This window comes from Schistocerca piceifrons, chromosome 1 (genome assembly GCF_021461385.2).
Source record: "Schistocerca piceifrons isolate TAMUIC-IGC-003096 chromosome 1, iqSchPice1.1, whole genome shotgun sequence".
NCBI lineage: Eukaryota > Metazoa > Arthropoda > Insecta > Orthoptera > Acrididae > Schistocerca > Schistocerca piceifrons.
The window spans coordinates 837,070,525-837,091,967 of record NC_060138.1 but is presented as its reverse complement, the minus strand read 5'-3'; the positions used below and the strand labels follow the sequence as shown (position 1 = coordinate 837,091,967).

At 41.7% G+C, this 21,443-nt stretch overlaps 1 protein-coding gene across 1 annotated transcript in view; it reads left to right on the top strand.

Moving 5' to 3' along the window:
- Positions 1 to 21,443, top strand: part of LOC124775508 (probable cytochrome P450 49a1) — a 148,323-nt gene that overhangs the window by 46,897 nt on the left and 79,983 nt on the right. The window contains exons 5-6 of the mRNA XM_047250344.1: positions 6,620 to 6,696; positions 15,989 to 16,190. Coding sequence (XP_047106300.1) covers positions 6,620 to 6,696; positions 15,989 to 16,190 — 279 coding nt within the window. The remainder of the gene's footprint in view (positions 1 to 6,619; positions 6,697 to 15,988; positions 16,191 to 21,443) is intronic.

Here is a 21,443-nt window from a genome sequence, read left to right as displayed (position 1 = left end):
AACATCCCCCAGGCTGTGGCTAAGCCATGTCTCCGCTATATCCTTTCTTTCAGGAGTGCTAGTTCTGCAAGGTTCGCAGGAGAGCTTCTCTAAAGTTTGGAAGGTAGGAGACGAGATACTGGCAAAAGTAAAGCTGTGAGTACCGTGGCTGAGTCGTGCTTCGGTAGCTCAGATGGTAGAGCACTTGCCCGCGAAAGGCAAAGGTCCCGAGTTCGAGTCTCGGTCGGGCACAACGTTTTAATGTGCAAGGAAGTTTCATATCAGCGCACACACCGCTGCAGAGTGAAAATGTTATTCTAGTACTATAATATTTTCCTTAGCTACATTAAACAGAACGATACGTCTTTGATAATGAAACTCTCTGTTCTGAAACTTGTTCTGTACTGACACGTTGTATTAGGTCAGTGCATAAGTTCGTAGCATTTTTGTTTTGCATGTCGGTGTTCGGGTTGCTTTGTGTTTATTTATCAAATGTCATTTTTTATTTGTGGTTTACTGTTGCTATTTGAGTTTACATATTGTCATTTTGTCGTTTGGAGAAAGTGAGTGGAGCTGTGGACGCTAGAAAATGGAATTCCATGTGGAGAAATCGTAACGTTTCCGACATATTCTTCAGTCTGAATTCAATAGACGGTGACAGCAGCGGAGGCAGCCAGAAACATTTGCGCCCCGTGTGGGGGATGATGCCATTGGACCGAGCACGGCAAGAGAATGGTTTTCTCGTTTTAAAAAGGATCGTTTTGACATTACTGATTCTCCACGTTCAAGAAGATCTTTGGGGTTTGATAAAAATCGTTTAAACGCATTGATACACAATTTTCCACTTCAGCGTGCTCGAGAACTGGCAAATGTGACGAACTACGATCATTCCACTATCGTGCGATATTTGTGCAGTAGGGAAAATTCAAAAACCGCGAGTCTCACTACTGCATGCTCTAAGCCAAAATCACATAAATCAGCAGTTGGCTATACATGCATCTCTGCTTGCACGTCATCAATTGGCTCGTGAACAGCACCGATCATTCATTGTTACTGGTGATGAGAAGTGGTGCCTTTACGCTAACATAACGAGAAGAAATTATTCATGTAGTAAAGGAGACGAAAACTTAATTGTGATGGGGGATTGGAATTCGGTAGTAGGAAAAGAAAGGGAAGAAATAATAGTAGGTGAATATGAACGGAGGAAAGGAATGAAAGTGCATGCCACCTGGTAGGGTTTTGAACAGAGCATAATTTAATCAACACTAACACTTGCTTTAAGAATCATGAAAGAAGGTTGTATACGTGGAAGAAATCTGGCGACACCGGAAGGTTCAGATTGATTGTATAATGAGTAAACATAGATTTAGGAACCAGATTTTAAGTAGAAAGACATTTCCAGGTGCAGATGTGGACTCTGACCAAACTTTATTTGTTATGAACTGTAGATTAAAACTGAAGAAATCCAAAAATCTAGGAAATTAAGGACATGGGACTTGGATAAGTTGAAAGAACCAGAGGTTCCTGAGAATTTCAGAGGAACCGTCAGGTAATGGTTGGTAAAGCAGGGGAAACGACTACAGTAGAAGATGAAATAATGAAGGCAGCAGAGGATCAAAGCGCTAAATAAACAAGGCTTAGAGGGAGCCTTGGATAAAACAAGAGATACTGAATTCAACTCACGAAAGAAGAAAACAAAAAAATGCAGTAAATGAAGCAGGCGAAAGGGAACAGAAACGTCTAATAAATGGGATTGACAGGAAGTGCAAAATTGTTAAGCAGGAATGGCTAGAGGACAAATGCAAGGATGTAGAAGCATATTTCACTAGGATAAAGATAGATGCTGAATACAGGAAAATTAAAGAGGCTCTTGGGGAAAAGAGAATCAGTTGTATGAGCTCAGGTGGTAAACCAGTTCTAAACTGAAAGGTGGAAAGAATATATTAGAGGGTCTGTACAAGGGAGATGAACTTGAAAGCAGTATTATAGAAAGGGAAGTGGACATAGATGAAGATGAAATGGGAGATACGGTAATGCGAGAAGAATTTGACAAAGCTGTAAAAGATCTTAGCCGAAACAAGGCCCCGCGGGTAGTCGACGTTCCATCAGAACTGCTGATAGCCTTGGGAGAGCCAGTAATGAGGCAACTCCTTCATCTGATGTGCAAGATGTATGAGAGACGAAATGTTCTCAGACTTAAAGAAAAATGTGGTAATTCCAATTCGAAAAGAAAGCAGTTGCTGACAAGTGAGAAATTTACTGAACTATCAGTTTAATAAATCATGGTTGCAAGATACTAAAACGAATTCCTTACAGAAGAATGAAAAAGCTGGTAGAAGCAGACCTCGCGGAAGATCAGTTCGGTTTCCGGAGAAATATAGGAACACGCGAAGGCAGGATACTGACCATCCGACTTATCTCAGAAGGTAGATTAAGGAAAAGCAAACGTACGCTTATAGCATTTGTAGACTTAGAGAAAGCTTTTGACAATGTTGACTGGAATACTGTCTTTGAAATACTGCAGGTAGCGGGGGTAAAATACAGGGAGAGTAAGGCTCTTTACAACTTATACAGAAACCAGTCGGCAGTTGTAAGAGTCGAATAGCATGAAAGGGAAGCAGTGGTTGAGACGGAATGAGACAGGGTTGTAGCCTACCCCCGATGTTATTCAATCTGTACATTGAACGAGCAGTAACGGAAACTAAAGAAAAAATATGGAGTAGGAACTAAAATTCATTGAGAAAAAATAAAAATTTTGAGGTTTGATGGTGATATTTCAATTCTGTCACAGATAGGACTTGGAAGAGCAGTTGAATGGAATGGACAGTGCTATGAAAAGAGGATATAAGACGAACATAATCAAAAGCAAAAACAGGATAATGGAGTGCGGTGATGCTAAGTGAATTACGTTAGGGAGCGAGACACTTAAAGTAATAGGGGAGTTTTGCTATTTGGGCAGCAAAATAACTGATGATGGCCGAAGTAGAGAGGAAAAAAAATTTAGACTGGCAATGGCAAGAAAACCATTTCTGAAGAAGAGAAATGCGTTAACAGCGAAAATGGATTTAAGTGTTAGGAAGTCTTTTCTGAAGGTATTTGTGTGGCGTGTAGCCATGCATGGAATTGAAACATGAACGATAAACAATTTAGATTAAAGAGAATAGAAGCTTTCGAACTGTGGTGCTACAGAAGAACGCTGAAGATTAGATGGATCCATCATGTAACTGATGAGGAATTACTGAATAGAACTGGGGAGACAAGAGTTCTGTGGCACAATTTGACCAAAAGAAGGGATTGGCTGGTAGGACACATTATGAGACATCAAGGGCTCACCAACTTATTATTTGGGGGGGGGGGGGGGGGGGGGAGAATCGTAGAGGAAGACCAAGAGATGAATATAGCAGATTCAGAAAGCTGTAGGTTGCAGTAGTTACTCGAAGATTAAGAGGCTCGCTCAGGACTGAGTAGCATGAAGAGCTGCATCAAACCAGTCTTCGGACTGAAGGCCACAACAGCAACAAGGAAAAGAAAGGAATGGTTGAGCCCAAACAAAGCAGCAACTCTCGGTACAAAGACCTGCGCGCGTTCATAAATGTCAGTGTTATGCATCTAGTGGTACAGCGGCAGTGTGGTGTACTACGAATTGCTTCCCCAGAGTGTAACCACCACTGCTCACATTTATCGTCAATATCTGAGACGTCTTGCAGTCACAGTCTAAGAACAACGATCAGGAAGACTGCGTGAAGTGATGCTATTCAACGATAACACCCTCCCGCGTTCTGCTAAACTGACAAAAAGCACTGTACCTGTACAGTAGTTGGGTTGGGAAGTCATACCGCACTCGCTTTATTCACTTGATCTTACGGCCTCTGATTTTTACCTTCTCCGATCTGTATCGAACAGCCTTCAAGGAACTTCCTTCCAGATGAAAATGCGCTCGGAACATGGCTCGACGAGTTCTTCGCCTCAAAACCGTGTGATTTCTACAGTCGCGGAATCGAAAAGTTACCCTAGCGTTGGCAGACTGCTGTAAATAGTGAATATATTACTGATGGCTAAAGTCTCTGATGTGTGTATCTGTTGTGTTTATTAAACTTATGGGAAAAGGCTACATACTTACACACCAACCGAATACAATAATGATAGGAAAAATGAGAGCCGATTCTTCTTCAACAGCCGAAACCAGAGAAGGTAGTCATGTTGGATGCTGGGGTCTAGAGCGATGTCGATGTTCTTTCTAATTTGAAAGGTGGTACATTGGGTTTAGGTCGGGAGTCAGGGCAGCCCAGTCCACTTCAGAAATATTATTATCTATAACCCATTGCCTCACATTTGCATTACCATGTAGATACGAAGAATCACCATCTCCTAACTGTTCCTCTACCGCACTTGGTACGCAATGCTGTAAAATGCGTCCATATCCATCCGCATTTAGGGTTTTCTCAACTTCAGTAATATTTTGCAGATTTTTGTAAGTACTACAAAAGTGAAACTTCCTAGCAGATTAAAACTGTGTGCCCGACCGAAACTCGAACTCGGGACCTTTGCCTTTGGCGGGAAAGTGCTCTACCATCTGAGCTACCAAAGCACGACTCACGCCCGGTCCTCAAAGCTTTACTTCTGCCAGTATCTCGTCTCTTACCTTCCAAACTTAAACTAAAAAATTGTTTTCTTGTTCATCCTTTACTTTTTAAAATCACTTTCGCAACATGAACTAGATAAATCCACTCAATTTTTGTTGTTGTGTTTACATGATAAACATCTATTTTCTTCTAGCATATAAGAGACTTACTGTCCTGCTGTTAGGTCTATAAACCGAAAATTAATCAAGGCTTTATAATGGAAAAATCTTTGTGTTCTGCCTTATGGCAGGTCTTGTTACGGGGGAAGTCTCGTCAGAGAGGTCCACCGCATGAGCGTCTAGGGAAGTGAATCCAGTGGTGGTTTACCGTTGCCTTCCACTGGTGATGATGAAATGATAATGAGTACAACACAACACCCAGTCCCTGAGAGGAGAAAATCTCCGACCGAGCCGGGAATCGAACCCGGGCCTCTTGGCGTGATAGACGGCCGCGGTGACCACGCAGCTATCGGGGCAGACTTATAATGGGAAAGTGGTCTTCAAATACGAAGAAATGATGTCAGAAATATATAAGAGTTAGACAAAATTATGAAAACACCAAAAACACAACATATTACCATGCCTAACACGGCGAGGGAACCCGTTAACAATCAAAACAGCTTCCAGTCATCTTGGAACGAAGAAAACACGGGTACCGTATGTTTTCAAGACAGATGTGATACCGTTCTTCCTGCCACATAGTGGCAAGTTGAGATAGAAATGATGGAGGTGGATAGCGACCACACTCTCTTCCCTCTAAAGTAGAACACAGCGGCTCGGTAACATAGAGATCTGGTGACTGTCGAGGCTAGGGGAGATGCGACAATTAATCCTCTTGCCCACAAAGGCAGTACTGGACTATGCAAGCTGTATTAACAGCAGTTCTGTCGTCTTGGGTAATAGCAGTGCCATTGCGGGAACAAACATTCTACCATGGCATGGACCTGAACAGCTAAAATGATCACATAATCCTTGGCAGTAATCCTACCGTGCAGAGTAACAGTGAGCCCATAGAATATCACTATATGGCTACGCAAATCATCACCCAGTCCCTGCATGTTTCACTCTTGAGATTTAAACTCGGCCAGAAGTTGGAAAGAGAGTGAAACAAGACTCATCTGACCAAATTACTCTCTTCCATTGTTCCATACTGCAGGTTTTATGGCTTCGGCACCACGTTTTTCTGTTACGAGTATTTGCATCACTGATGTGTTCCAGCTCGCCCAGCAGTTCCCTGCTTGTGAAGCTCTTCGTGTTCTTCAGATGTTGATAGGGTTCGAGAGTGTAACATTCAGCTTTGTAGCCACTTTTGCAGCTGTCGACATCTTATTTTTCATCAAAATTCTCTTTAATGACCGTCTGTCACTATTACTCAACACTCAGTTTCGACCGGGTCGTTACTTAGTGGTTGAGATTTTCCCGCTTTCCGTGTATGCGGTATTCATCTTTGATATGGTGCCTCGTGAAACACCAAACACTTCGGCTACCTTGGTTAATGAAGCACCTACCATATGAGCACCAACAATTTTCCCACGTTCGAATTCACGTAACTCAAACGTAATGCACTTCCAACTACACAGAACACAACTCTGGCCGTGACCGACACTTGCAACGTATTAAGGACATTGCAAATGTGCCGTTCGTGGTCAAATACGACGGCGCAACCTGCAGGCTTGGCCATCATCTGCATTATTTTTTGCCTAACCTCGTCTTTCTCTTAGCATAGCCTTTTATTATGCGCCGTGGGCTACCCCATGACAGAATGAATTAAAATATCGTCGACAATGACGGTTACTTTAAGCGTGATTGTATTACAGCGTTTCCGTGAACACATTCCTTTTAATAAGTGCTGTGGAGACACTCAGAAGGTGATATTTAGGATTTCTAAACTGCATTCAGTTTTTATATAATTAAATTATAATGTTTCTTCTTTTGATATAATCACCGGAAACAACGTGCACATTTTCGTTTGCTGCAGTTCATGCCATTTCTGCGACTGTTCATTTCTTCTTTTCGCAGGGTACATGAAGTGAGGGATGAAAATCAGGAGTTACCAGCTGATTTCATTGATGAGCTTTATACCTGGGCCCTGGAATGTAAGTACACCAAAACTTCTAAACTTGACATCGCATTTTTAGTTTATTTCGTGTAATTTGTCTTACAGAACTGCATCCTGTTAATTACTGTACATTTTTGCGATCCAAAGCAACTCCTAAACAGCTACATTACCAGTTGTCAAATAGAAACATGGTAACATAGATTTCATTTTCTAGAAAACTAGCGTTGTAAATTATCAGATTTCAACGTCGATCGGACCAAATTCTGATCTTAGAGACAAAAAGAATATATGTAACCTTTTGAATATTTCACAGCACTGTATAAAACGTTGTTAATATTCAGATGAAGACTATCAAGGTTTTCGGGCAGTCAGTAAAATTCGTTGTACTTGCTGTACCACATACAGGCAGGCAAAATCGCTCCTACTGTAGATAAGAAGCGAATATCTTCACGACACGAAAATAATCGCAGTCTGAATGAACTATACAGACAATGAATGATAAGAGCTGCAAGTAGCAAGGACGCACGCACGTACCAACACACACACATACACACACACACACACACACACACACACACACACACACACACACACACAGACACCAAAAATAATAATTTTTGTAGCAGCACATCTGTTTGTAATCCAAAGAACCTTTTGACTCGCTAGTCCCAGACACAAATGTTCTTCTGAAACTCACACATTATGTGATCAAAAGTATCCGGACACCCCCCAAAACATACATTTTTCATGTTAGGTGCATTGTGCTGCCACCTACTGCCATGTACTCCATATCAGCGTCCTCAGCAGTCATAAGACATCGTGAGAGAGCAGAATGATGCGCTCTGCGGAACCCACGGACTTCGAACGTGGTCAGGTGATCGGGTGTCACTTGTGTCATACGTCTGTACGCGAGATTTCCACACTCCTGAACATCGCTAGGTCCACTGTTTCCAATATGATAGTGAAGTGTAAACGTGAAGGGACAGGTACAGCACAAAAGCGTACAGGCCGACCTCGTCTGTTGACTGACAAAGACCGCCGACAGTTGAAGGGGATCGTAGTGTATAACAGGCAGACACCTATCCACACCATCACACAGGAATTCCAGACTGCATAAGGATCCACTGCAAGTACTATGACAATTAGGTGGGAGGTGAGAAAACTTGTATTTCAGTGCCGAGCGGCTGCTCATAAGCCACACATCACACCGGTAAAAGCCAAACAACGCCTCGCTTGGTGTAAGAAGCGTAAACATTGAACGATTGAACAGTGGAAAAACATTGTGTGGAGTGAAGAGTCACGGTACACAATGTGGTGATCCGATGGCAGGGTGTGGGTATGGCGAATACCCGGCGAACGTCATCTGCCAGCGTGTGTAGTGCCAACAGTAAAATACTGAGGTGGTGGTATTATTTTATACAATTATGTAAATTAATGTAATATGTTATTAATATACAATTAACTTTATATTAAGTTAACTTAAATATTAATTAGTTAAATTATCTAATTATAGAAAATATGTTAATTATATTATTATAATTAATATAATTATTTATATTAATATAATATTTTATATTTAATAATATTAATTATATTTATTATATCCAATTATAATAATATTTAATATTAATTTACATATTATTATATAATTTATAATATAATAACCTATTTTAAGCTAAAAACATAAGTAGCTATAATCCTAGGTAAATAAATGTATTAAAATAATCATTTAATAATAATAAAATAACATTATGGGTATTTAAATTTAATTAAATGTAATATATTAATATAAATTATTTATTATATATAATATATATTCAAATTATCCTAACCGAGATAAATTAATTAAAAATAACCAACATAATACAAAAAAACAAATTTTTAAAAAAATTTTAATTTATATATTAAATATAAATGAAGTGCCTGATTAAAGGGTTACCTTGATAGGATAAATCAAGTAAATAAAATTACCTTCATTAAAAATTACATAAGACAGAATTAAACTACCTCCTTTAGTATCAAAAACTAACATGCATCATATACCTTAATGTAAAAAGGTAAGCTAAACAAGCTAATGGGTTCATACCCCATTTATAGAGGTATCAATCCTCTCCTTTTTAATGACCAACAACTCTACAAAACTTCTCTTCCTATCAACATTAATGATAGGAACGATCCTGTCCATTTCATCAAACTACTGATTTGGAGTTTGAATAGGACTTGAGATCAACTTACTTTCATTTATTCCACTCCTAACAAGAAATAAAAATACAATAATAAATGAGTCATCAATTAAATATTTTATTGTCCAAGCAATAGCATCGACAATACTATTATTTTCAATTTTGCTGATTCAAATAAAGTATCCAATAGGATGAGAAACAGAATTTATTCCATCAATAATAATTAGACCTAGATTATTATTAAAGATCGGGGCTGCACCCTTTCATTTCTGATTTCCAGAAGTAATAGGAGCTTCAAGATGAAATAACTGTTTAACACTAATAACATGACAAAAAATTGCCCCAATAATGGTATTATCTTATTGTATTCAACTAAGAACTTTCATTTGAACAATTATCATTCTAAGAATTATTATTGGGGCAATAGGTGGTTTAAATCAAACATCTCTACGACAACTTCTAGCATATTCCTCAATTAGACACTTAGGGTGAATAATTAGATCCCTAACAGTTAGAGAAAACATTTGAGAACTATACTTTATTATTTACTCACTATTAAGATTAATTATGGTCTTATTATTTAAGCAAATAAATCTATTTTTTATAAACCAAATTTATTCAGCCAGAAATATAAAAACTGAAATTAAATTCATAATATTTTTATCTCTTTTATCCCTAGGTGGTTTACCACCATTCCTTGGATTTCTACCAAAATGAATTGTAATACAATCATTAATAGAAAATAACATAACAACTATTATAACCATTATGATTGTATTAACTACAATTACACTTTATTATTATATACGTATTAGATTCTCAGCCCTAATTATGTCATACACAGAAAGTTCATGATCTATAAAAATAAAGTCTCAAAAATCAAGAATTATTCTTCCTATAACAGTAATAATTTCAACAATAGGATTAATCTCAACATCAACCTTAATCTCATTATACTAAGGACTTAAGTTAACAAAACTAATAACCTTCAAAGTTATAATTAAAAGAAAAATCTTTTAGGCCTTAGTAAATTTTACACCTCTAGAATTGCAGTCTAGAATCATAACTGAATATAAGGCCTAAAACATGGTAAGAGAGAAACATCTCATAAGTAGATTTACAGTCTACCACCTTAAATTCAGCCATCTTACCGCAAAAATGATTATTCTCATCAAACCATAAGGATATTGGTACTTTATACTTCTTATTTGGAGCGTGAGCAGGAATAGTAGGAACATGAATAAGAATACTTATTCGTGCTGAACTTGGTCAACCAGGATCTCTAATTGGAGATGACCAAATTTATAACGTTATTATTACAGCCCACGCATTTGTAATAATTTTTTTTATACTAATACCTATTATAATTGGTGGATTTGGTAATTGACTTGTACCATTAATAATTGGTGCACCAGATATAGCGTTCCCAAGAAAAATAATATAAGTTTTTGACTACTACCACCTTCACTAACCCTTCTTCTTACATCTTCTATAGTAGATAACGGTGCTGGTACAGGATGAACAGTTTACCCCCCTCTTGCAGGAGCTATCGCACATGAAGGGGCATCTGTAGACCTAGCTATTTTTTCACCTCACTTAGCAGGTGTATCATCTATTCTTGGTGCAGTAAACTTCATTACAACAGCAATTAATATACGATCAGAAAGTATAACTCTAGATCAAACACCTTTATTTGTATGATCTGTAGCTATTACAGCCCTTCTCCTCCTTTTATCGCTTCCAGTATTAGCAGGGGCTATTACTATACTATTAACAGATCGAAATTTAAATACATCATTCTTTGACCCTGCAGGAGGAGGTGACCCAATTCTATATCAACACCTATTTTGATTCTTTGGACACCCAGAAGTTTACATTTTAATTCTGCCAGGATTTGGAATTATTTCTCACATTGTATGTCAAGAAAGAGGAAAAATTGAATCATTTGGAACATTAGGTATAATTTATGCTATATTATCAATTGGACTAATAGGATTTATTGTATGAGCACATCACATATTCACAGTAGGAATAGATGTTGACACACGAGCATACTTTACATCAGCAACAATAATTATTGCTGTACCTACAGGAATTAAGGTATTCAGATGATTAGCTACACTATATGGAACTAAATTCAAATTCAATCCACCGCTATTATGAGCTTTAGGATTTATTTTTCTATTCACAATTGGTGGACTAACAGGATTAGTATTAGCAAATTCATCACTTGACATCGTATTGCATCAAACCAGTCTCTGGACTGAAGACCACAACAACAACTCTTTTTCCAGAAGAAAAGAGAAATTCCATTCATATCCGGTATTCTTATCACTTCTGTCCGCAATTTAGACCTGTTTAAAGTATAGCATTGGCTTTTACTTTTAGTACGTGACACAGCTACTTGGGAAGCGGGCATGACAAGTGCAAGACAGGGACAAGGGACTGTCTGTATTTCAAGGCTTCAATCTGTACCAGACATTTACTATGATAAATGATTAGTAAATTATGATTTTGACTATGTACGGAAATGTTTTGTTTATAGGATGTTCTGATGTCTTGATAACGCTGTTTGGTATCGAAACTAGTAGCCAGTAGCCAAAACAAAAAAATTGCGACTATAAACTAAAGTAAATAATTATTTGTGTTTAAGAAGGCAGTTAAAACATACCTGTCTTAATCAAAACGAACAGGACAGTAAATAATTATGTGAGCGATATAAACTAGTGGTTGATAAAAAGATAGAGCTCGAAAAAAATTTAAAAATATGACTCTGCCGTACCACAAAAAACTTTCAGAGTAGAATTCCTCTAACTGCTCAAGATCTGTGATTGAAATTGCTAACCTCCTCTCATATTTCTGAGTTCAACACATACTTCATTATGGAGGAATAGTGACTCGCTTTCTCAGACACGTGGGAATACACAAACAATGCAGTTGAGACTCTGGGTTACTGTCGTAATTCTGATAACACTCTGCGTGGTCAATTTTTGCTGTGGCTCGTCTTTAACCATTATATGTCCAGAACCTTTTTTTGTCATTAAGTTATATGATTTTCACATAAATATCATTTATTAGTGGCCACAGATAACAACTGTAACACTCATTTGTAGTTGTCAGTTCTGAAAGGAGGTTTTCACAGTTGGCCAACAATGACCAATGGGCACATAAAGTTGTACACTACTATGGAACAAGAATTATCAAAATAAAAAAATGTCACGCTAATCAACTTCATAATCAGACTTTGTTATAACAGATTATGAACAATAATAATATTAAAACTTCCTGGCAGATTAAAACTGTATGCCCGACCGAGACTCGAAGTCGAGACCTTTGCCTTTCGTGGGCAAGTGCTGTACTATCTGAGCTACCGAAGCACGACTCACGCCCGTTCCTCACAGCTTTACTTCTGCCAGGATCTCGTCTCCTAAAGTTTGGAAGGCAGGAGACGAGATACTGGCAGAAGTAAAGCTGTGAGGACCGGGCGTGAGTCGTGCTTCGGTATCTCAGATGGTAGAGCACTTGCCCGCAAAAGGCAAAGGTCCCGAGTTCGAGTCTCGGTCGGGCACACAGTTTTAATCTGCCAGGAAGTTTCATATCAGCGCACACTCCGCTGCAGAGTGAAAATCTCATTCTGGAATAATAATATTAGGTAGGAAAGGAACATAACACATAAAATAATTGTGTATTAAACTGCGCAAAGCACTTGTTATGCAAATATAAGTAACATTTGCGGCACGATTTGACGATTCATTTCTGCAAAGCGCACATCTTCTTCTGACCTGACAACTACGAATAATATCTTGAATTAGATGCTTTCTTAGAGAAACAGATACAGCCGTCCTCATTTGCCGCTATGGCACAGACTGAGTTTTAGCAGTGCCGTACACTGAGGTGGCAAGAGCTCTGGGATAGCGATATGCACATACAGGATGTTACAAAAAGGTACGGCCAAACTTTCAGGAAACATTCCTCACGCACAAAGAAAGAAAATATGTTATGTGGACATGTGTCCGGAAACGCTTACTTTCCATGTTAGAGCTCATTTTATTACTTCTCTTCAAATCACATTAATCATAGAATGGAAACACACAGCAACAGAACGTACCAGCGTGACTTCAAACACTTTGTCACTTTGTTACAGGAAATGTTCAAAATGTCCTCCATTAGCGAGGATACATGCATCCACCCTCCGTCGCATGGAATCCCTGATGCGCTGATGCAGCCCTGGAGAATGACGTATTGTATCAACAGCCGTCCACAATACGAGCACGAAGAGTCTCTACATTTGGTACCGGGGTTGCGTAGACAAGAGCTTTCTAATGCCCCTATAAGGTTGAGGTCAGGAGAGCGTGGAGGCCATGGAATTGGTCCGCCTCTACCAATCCATCGGTCACCGAATCTGCTGTTGAGAAGCGTACGAACACTTCGACTGAAATGTGCAGGAGCTCCATCGTGCATGAACCACATGTTGTGTCGTACTTGTAAAGGCACATGTTCTAGCAGTGCAGGTAAAGTATCCCGTATGAAATCATGATAACGTGCTCCATTGAGCGTAGGTCGAAGAACATGGGGCCCAATCAAGACATCACCAACAATGCCTGCCCAAACGTTCACAGAAAATCTGGGTTGATGACGTGATTGCACAATTGCGTGCGCATTCTCGTCAGCCCACACATGTTGATTGTGAAAATTTACAATTTCATCACGTTGGAATGGAGCCTCATCCGTAAAGAGAACATTTGCACTGAAATGAGGAGTGACACATTGTTGGATGAACCATTCGCAGAAGTGTACCCGTGGAGACCAATCAGCTGCTGATAGTACCTGCACACGCTGTACATGGTACGGAAACAACTGGTTCTCCCGTAGCACTCTCCATACAGTGACGTGGTCAACGTTACCTTGTACAGCAGCAACTTCACTGACGCTGACATTAGGGTTATCGTCAACTGCACGAAGAATTGCCTCGTCCATTGCAGGTGTCCTCGTCGTTCTAGGTCTTCCCAGTCGCGAGTCATAGGCTGGAATGTTCCGTGCTCCCTAAGACGCCGATCAATTGCTTCGGACATCTTCCTGTCGGGACACCTTCGTAATGGAAATCTGTCTCGATACAAAAGTACCGCGCCACGGCTATTGCCCCGTGCTAACCCATACATCAAATGGGCATCTGCCAACTCCGCATTTGTAAACATTGCACTGACTGCAAAACCACGTTCGTGATGAACACTAACCTGTTGATGCTACGTACTGATGTGCTTCATGCTAGTACTGTAGAGCAATGAGTCGCATGTCAACACAAGCACCGAAGTCAACGTTACCTTCTTTCAATTGGGCCAACTGGCGGTGAATCGAGGAAGTACAGTACATACTGACGAAACTAAAATGAGCTCTAACATGGAAATTAAGCGTTTCCGGATACATGTCCACATAACATCTTTTCTTTATTTGTGTGTGAGGAATGTTTCCTGAAAGTTTGGCCGTACCTTTTTGTAACACCCTGTATACAGATGGCGGTAATATCGCGTACACAAGGAATAAAAGAGCAGTGCATTGATGGAGCTGTTATTTGTATTCAGGTGATTCATGCGAAAATGTTTTCGATGTGATTATGACCGCACGATGGGAATTAACAGACTTTGAACGCGGAATGGTGGTTGGGGCTAGACGCATGGGACATCCCATTCCGGAAATCATTGAGTAATTCATTATTCCGAGATCTACAGTGTCAGGAGTTTGCCTAGAATACAAGATTACAGACAACGCAGAAACCGACGGTCTTCACTTGACTATCAAGAGCAGCGGCTTTTAGTGGCGTTGTCAGTGCTAACGGACAAAGCAACACTGGTTGAAATAACCGCAGAAATCAATGTGTAATGTACGACAAACGTATCCGTTTGGACAGTGTGGCGAATTTTGTCGTTAAAGGGATATGGCCGGAGAGAACTGACGCGAGTGCCTTTGATAACAGCGCGAAATCACCTGCAGCGCCTTTCCTGGGCTAGTGACGTAATCGACGACTCTAGACGACTGGAGAACCGTGACCTGGCCAGATAAGTCTAGATTTCACTTGGTAAGATCTGATACTAGGGTTCGAGTGTGGCGTACACCAAACAGAGCCATGGACCAGAGTTGTCAACAAGACAATGTGCAAGCTGTGGTGGCTTCATAATAGTGTGAGTGATCAGAATGAGATTTTCACTCTGCAGCGGAGTGTGCGCTGATATGAAACTTCCTGGCAGATTAAAACTGTGTGCCGGACGAGACTCGAACTCGAGACCTTTGCCTTTCGCGGGCAAGTGCACTACCAGCTGAGCAACCCAAGCACGACTCACGCCCCGTCCTTACAGCTTTACTTCTGCCAGTATCTCGTCTCCTACCTTCCAAACTTGTCTCCGCAATATCCTTTCTTTGAGGAGTGCTAGGTCTGCATGGTTCGCAAGAGAGCTTCTGTAAAGTTTGGAAGGTAGGAGACGAGGTGCTGGAAGTAAAGCTGTGAGGACGGGGCGTGAATCGTGCTTGGGTAGCTCAGTTGTTAGGGAACCTGTCCGCGAAAGGTAAAGGTCCCGAGTTCGAGTCTCGGTCCGGCACACAGTTTTAATCTGCCAGGAACTTTGAGTGTGAGTAGTGTTTACATGAAATGGACTGAATCCTCTGGTCCAACTGAACAGATCATTGACTGTGATTATGTTCGACTGCTTGGAAACCGTTTGCAGCCATTCATAGGCTTCATGTTCCCGAATAACGATGTAATTTTTGTGGACGACAATGTGCCATGTCACCGGGTCACGGTTGTTCTCGATCGGTTTGAAGAATTTTCTGAACAGTTCGGGGGAACGATTTGGCCACCCAGGTCGTCCACCGTGAATCACATCGAATATTTATGGGACATATTCGGGAGGTCAATTCGTGCACAAAATTCTGCACTGGCAGCACTATCGCAGTTATTGATGGTTGTAGGGGCAACATGGTCAATATTTCTGCAGGGAACTTCCAGTGACTTGTTGAGTCCATGCCACGTCGAGTTGCTCCATTATGTCGTGCAAAAGGTGGTCCTGCACGATATTAGGGGGTATCCCATGACTTTTGTCACATCAGTGTACAGTGAAGTGTGGCTGAGTAAACAGGTGAAGTGTGTGCGCGCAGCGGTGGCGCGCGTGGCGCTGGACCGCCGATTGGGCTGCCTGTCTGCGGACGCGGCGAGCCGCGAGGAGCCGCGCGCCATCCTGGCCGCCATCAAGGACTTCTTCCCGCTGGTGGCGCACGTCGAGCTGCGGCTGCCGCTCTGGAGGCTCGTCGCCACGCCCGCCTTCAACCGCTACATCGCCGCCCTCGACACCTTCACTCGGTCAGTACCGCGCGTCAGTATAACACCTTAATGATCATTTATTACTCAACTGAAGTACACTACTGGCCATTAAAATTGCTACACCAAGAAGAAATGCAGATGATGAACGGGTATTCATTGGACAATTATATTATACTAGAACTGACATATGATTACATTTTCACGCAATTTGGGTGCATAGATCCTGAGAAAGCAGTACCCTTAACAACCACCTCTGGCCGTAATAATGGCCTTGATACGCCTGGGCATTGAGTCACAGCTGCCCATGCAGCTTCAACACGATACCACAGTTCATCAAGAGTAGTGACTGGCGTTTTGTGACGAGCCAGTTGCTCGCCCGCTCTTGACCAGACGTTTTCAGTTGGTGAGAGATCTCGAGAATGTGCTGGCCAGGGCAGCAGTCGAACATTTTCTGCATCCAGAAAGCCCCGTACAGGACCTTCAATATGCGGTCGTGCATTATCCTGCTGAAATGTAGGGTTTCGCAGGGATTGAATGAAGGGTAGAGCCACGGGTGGTAACATATCTGAAATGTAACGTCCACTGTTCAAAGTATTGTCAATGCGAACAAGAGGTCACCGAGACGTGTAACCAATGGCACCCCATACCATCACCCCGGGTGGTACGCCGGTATGGCGATGACAAATACACGCTTCCAATGTCCGTTCACCGCGATGCCGCCAAACACGGATGCGACCATCATGATGCTGTAAACAGAACCTGGATTCGTCAGAAAAAATGACGTTTTGCCATTCGTGCACCCAGGTTCGTCGTTGTGTACACCATCGCAGGAGCTCCTGACTGTGATGCAACGTCAAGGGTAACCGCAGCCATGCTCTCCGAGCTGATAGTCCATTCTGCTGCTAACGTCGTGGAACTGTTCGTGCAGATGATTATTGTCTTGCAAACGTCCCCATCTGTTGACTCAGGGATCGAGACGTGGCTGCACGATCCGTTACAGCCATGCGGATAAGATGCCTGTCATCTCGACTGCTAGTGATACGAGGCCGTTGGGATCCAGCACGGCGTTCCGTATTACCCTCCTGAACCCACCGACTCCATATTCTGCTAGCAGTCATTGGATCTCGACCAACACGAGCAGCGATATCGCGATACGATAAACCGCAATCGCGATATGCTACAACCCGACCTTTATGAAAGTCGGAAACGTGATGGTACGCATTTCTCCTCCTTACACGAGGCATCACAACAACATTTCACCAGGCAACGTTGGTCGACTGCTGTTTGTGTATGACAAATCGGGTGGAAACTTTCATGTCAGCACGTTGTAGGTATCGCCACCGGCGCCAATCTTGTGTGAATGGTCTGAAAAGATAATCATTTGTATATCACAGCATGTTCTTCCTGGCGGTTAAATTTCGCGTCTGTAGCTTGTCATCTTCGAGGTGTAGCAATTTTAATGGCCAATAGTGTATAACCACTTAACAAAGTGTTGTGGTGTCGCACAATAGTTAGCGTATAACCTGCCCTGTAGAAGATTGTAGGTTTGAAACACGTGTTCGAAATGTTTTCGTTTTTAACTCTAATCAAAAGAGTTTGATTATTATTTTTAGGCAATTAATAGGTTTAAACGTAATCTTTTTATTTCTGATTCTTTGGCGTGTCATTTTCATCATCATACTGACTTTTTTTTATCTGCTCTTATTTCTCTTGCTGTCACCCTTGTACGTTTGTAATTTGCCTATGGCGCGTATATTCTGCAACCAAGTGCCAACAAGTACTGCCTATCGGTTGGTAACGCGCAGCTTGTACAGCCAGTGTGTTTATGGTTTCAGGTAACCTGATAGCGACAAATAACAGTTTGATCTTAGAGCTGAAACTGAATTTTTTCTGTCTGTAGTTTGCTCGTAGAGGTTAGCTTTAATCGCCGCGAACAATGCGATCGTGATTTTAGTTCTGCCGCATATTGTAGACCACCGTTTTCTCGGATGCATTGCACATCATCACGAGATTGTAGTTTAAATTCAGTGCTACAAAATGTGTCGTCTGACGCAGTTCAATCATTGGTCGTTTAAAATCGGCTGTCGACTGAGCACTTCGCATTTCCGACGTAACCCGCTACGGTCACTTCCAGTGTTGCTCCGCGTTGCACATGAACAGCATTTATAAAGTGACTCGCCGTGTTTGTGTGTTGAGCGGTAACCAGCAGCCGATGTGTCAACTATCAAATAATTTTAATCGGACTATAGTTCGCCTGGTGCGAATTATCATAAATTCACAAACTTTCGAAGTGTTCGCTATCGTCACGCGTGAATATCACAGGTCCCTTCGACCTCCTCGGCTCTCATACATATGTGTTACTTCTCCTATTTATCAAAATCCGAATACGTCCAGCTGACCAACTGAGCAGGTGCAAGAGGACGGCCAGGTATTTAAGCTGTAGGGTTACCACGAATCACGTTTACACATTTTCGGCTCCCTGAATATAATTAAGAGCTATTGATGTTTACTGTGTGTGTGTTTGCGTGTGTGTGTGTGTGTGTGTGTGTGTGTGTGTGTGTGTGTGTGTGTGTGTGTGTGTGCGCGCGCGCGCGTGGATGTGTATGAGTGTGTGTCTTTGCGTGTGTGCGTGTGTTTTGCATCACTTTACATGCAAACTATCTCAGCCTTCCATTATTGTTGTTGGTCTTTTTTTCAGGTCAAATGTTTTATTCAGTAATAGTGATTTTGTTATGCAAAGCGCTGTTTTGCGCCGTTTTGTTGCTAATAAATAAAAACCAAGCTAAATACATTTATACATCAATATTTTGGACTTACTTCGTAATGATTCCGCTACTTTCAATGTTCTGTTAATAATTCTGGCAACAATTCAGGTTTTTACACTCAGAACGCACATTCTAGTCAGTAATTTAAACTATGTGACGCTTGTAAGAGATCTATTACGATATTATGATAGCGTTCAGTGAGCCCTATTTGTACCCACTTTGCGAAAATCGCTTGTTAAGATATTGATTTCAAATCTCATCTCTGTTACAATACCTTTGGTATTAAATAACTTAAGAATTACTTTTCCGATCGAGGGCGCGTTTTTATCCATGTACTTGTCTTATTTTTGGCTTTATAATTATGCAGCTGTCTTCTTTGTAAATAGTCGAGTTCAATTTTTATTGAATTAAGTCTAATGTAATATTTATGCTGGCCACTCAGTTCACCAGTGGCGGTTTCCTTCTTCACTTTTCTCGCCGAGGGTTTTAACCCATGGGTTTTTCCAGAATACACGTCAAGCATAAGTTTACCTGCTCGCTGTTCTGAGGACGTGTTATTTCTTGTACCCACAATGTCCACCAATCATGGAGGCTCAAAGGTGCCGCCATCTATTGATGACACGTCGATACTTGTATGGCTCCTCCAAGCTCAGCTCCAGTATGGCCTCCACCTCTTATTTAGCTGTTAAAATATACATTCCTGCCCAGCCACAGCCATTCTCCATCACAACAAGACGCTCTCTCATGGATGTGTCTGCTTTTTACATTTTGCGGTCATTCATATAGGGATATACCCTCCCAATCTAATTCATAAAAGTGGCAAAGAAACTGGTACTCCTGCTTATATCGTGCGGGCCACCGCAAGCACGCAGACGTGCCTCGGCACGACGTGGCATGGCCCCGACTATTGTCTGAAGTAGTATGACACCATTAATCCTGCAGGGCTGTCCATAAATTCATGAGAGTATGAGAGAGTGAATATCTATTCTGAACAGCACGCTCCAAGGCATCCCAGATATGCTCAATAATATTCATGTCTGGGGAGTTTGGTGACCAGCGGAAGTGTTTAAACGCAGAAGAGTGTTCTTGGAGCCATTCTGCAGCAATTTTGGGCGTTGAGGTGTCGAATTAACCTGTTGGAATTTTCCAAGTCCGTCGGAATGCGCAATGGACATGAATCGATGTAGGTGAACAGACAGGATGCTTACGTACGTGTCACCTGTCAGAGCCGTATCTAGACGTATCATTGGTCACATATCATTCCAACTGCACACTCCCCACACCACTACAAAGCCTCCACCAGCTTGTACAGTCCCCTGCTGACATGGAGGGTCCGTGGATTCATGAGGTTGTCTCCATACCCGTACACGTCCATATGCTCTATACAATTTTAAACGAGACTCGTCCGAGCGGACAACATGTTTCTAGTGATCAATAGTCCAATGTCGGTGCTGACGGGCCCAGGCGAGGCGTAAAGCTTTGTGCCGTGCAGTCATCAAGGATACCCGAGTGGGCCTTCGGCTCCGAAAGCCCACATCGATGATGTTTCGTTGAATGGTTCGCACGCTGATACTTGTTGATGGCCCAGCACTGAAATCTACAGCAATTTACGGAAGGGTTGCACTTCTGTCACGTTGAACGATTCTCTTCAGTCATTGTTGGTCGCGTTCTTGCAGTGTTTTTCCGGCCACAGGAAGTCTGAGATCTGATGTTTCACCGGGTTCCTGATATTCACGGTACACTCGTGAATGGTCGTACGGGAAAATCCAGACTTCATCGCTACCTCGGAGATGAAGTGTCCCATCGCTCGTGCGCCGACTATTACACAACCTTCAAACTTCCTTAAATCTTGATAACCTGCCATTGTAGCAACAGTAACCGATCTAACAACTGCGCCAGACACTTGTTGTCTTACATAGGCGTTGCCTACCGCAGCGCAGTATTCTGTTCATATATCTCTGTATCTTGCATGAATATCAAGAGCTCAGATGGAAACCCAGTTCTAAGCAAAGAAGGGAAAGCAGAAAGGTGGAAGGAGTATATAGAGGGTCTATACAAGGGCCATGTTCTTGAGGACAATATTATAGAAATGGGAGAGAATTTAGATGAAGATGAAATAGGAGATATGGTAATGCATGACGAGTTTGACAGAGCACTGAAAGACCTAAGTCGAAACAAGTCCTGGGAGTAGAAAACATTCCATTTGAACTACTGACAGCCTTGGGAGAGCCAGGCCTAACAAAACTCTACCATCTAGTGAGCAAGATGTATGAGACAGGCGAAGTACCCTCAGACTTCAAGAAGAATATACACTCCTGGAAATGGAAAAAAGAACACATTGACACCGGTGTGTCAGACCCACCATACTTGCTCCGGACACTGCGAGAGGGCTGTACAAGCAATGATCACACGCACGGCACAGCGGACACACCAGGAACCGCGGTGTTGGCCGTCGAATGGCGCTAGCTGCGCAGCATTTGTGCACCGCCGCCGTCAGTGTCAGCCAGTTTGCCGTGGCATACGGAGC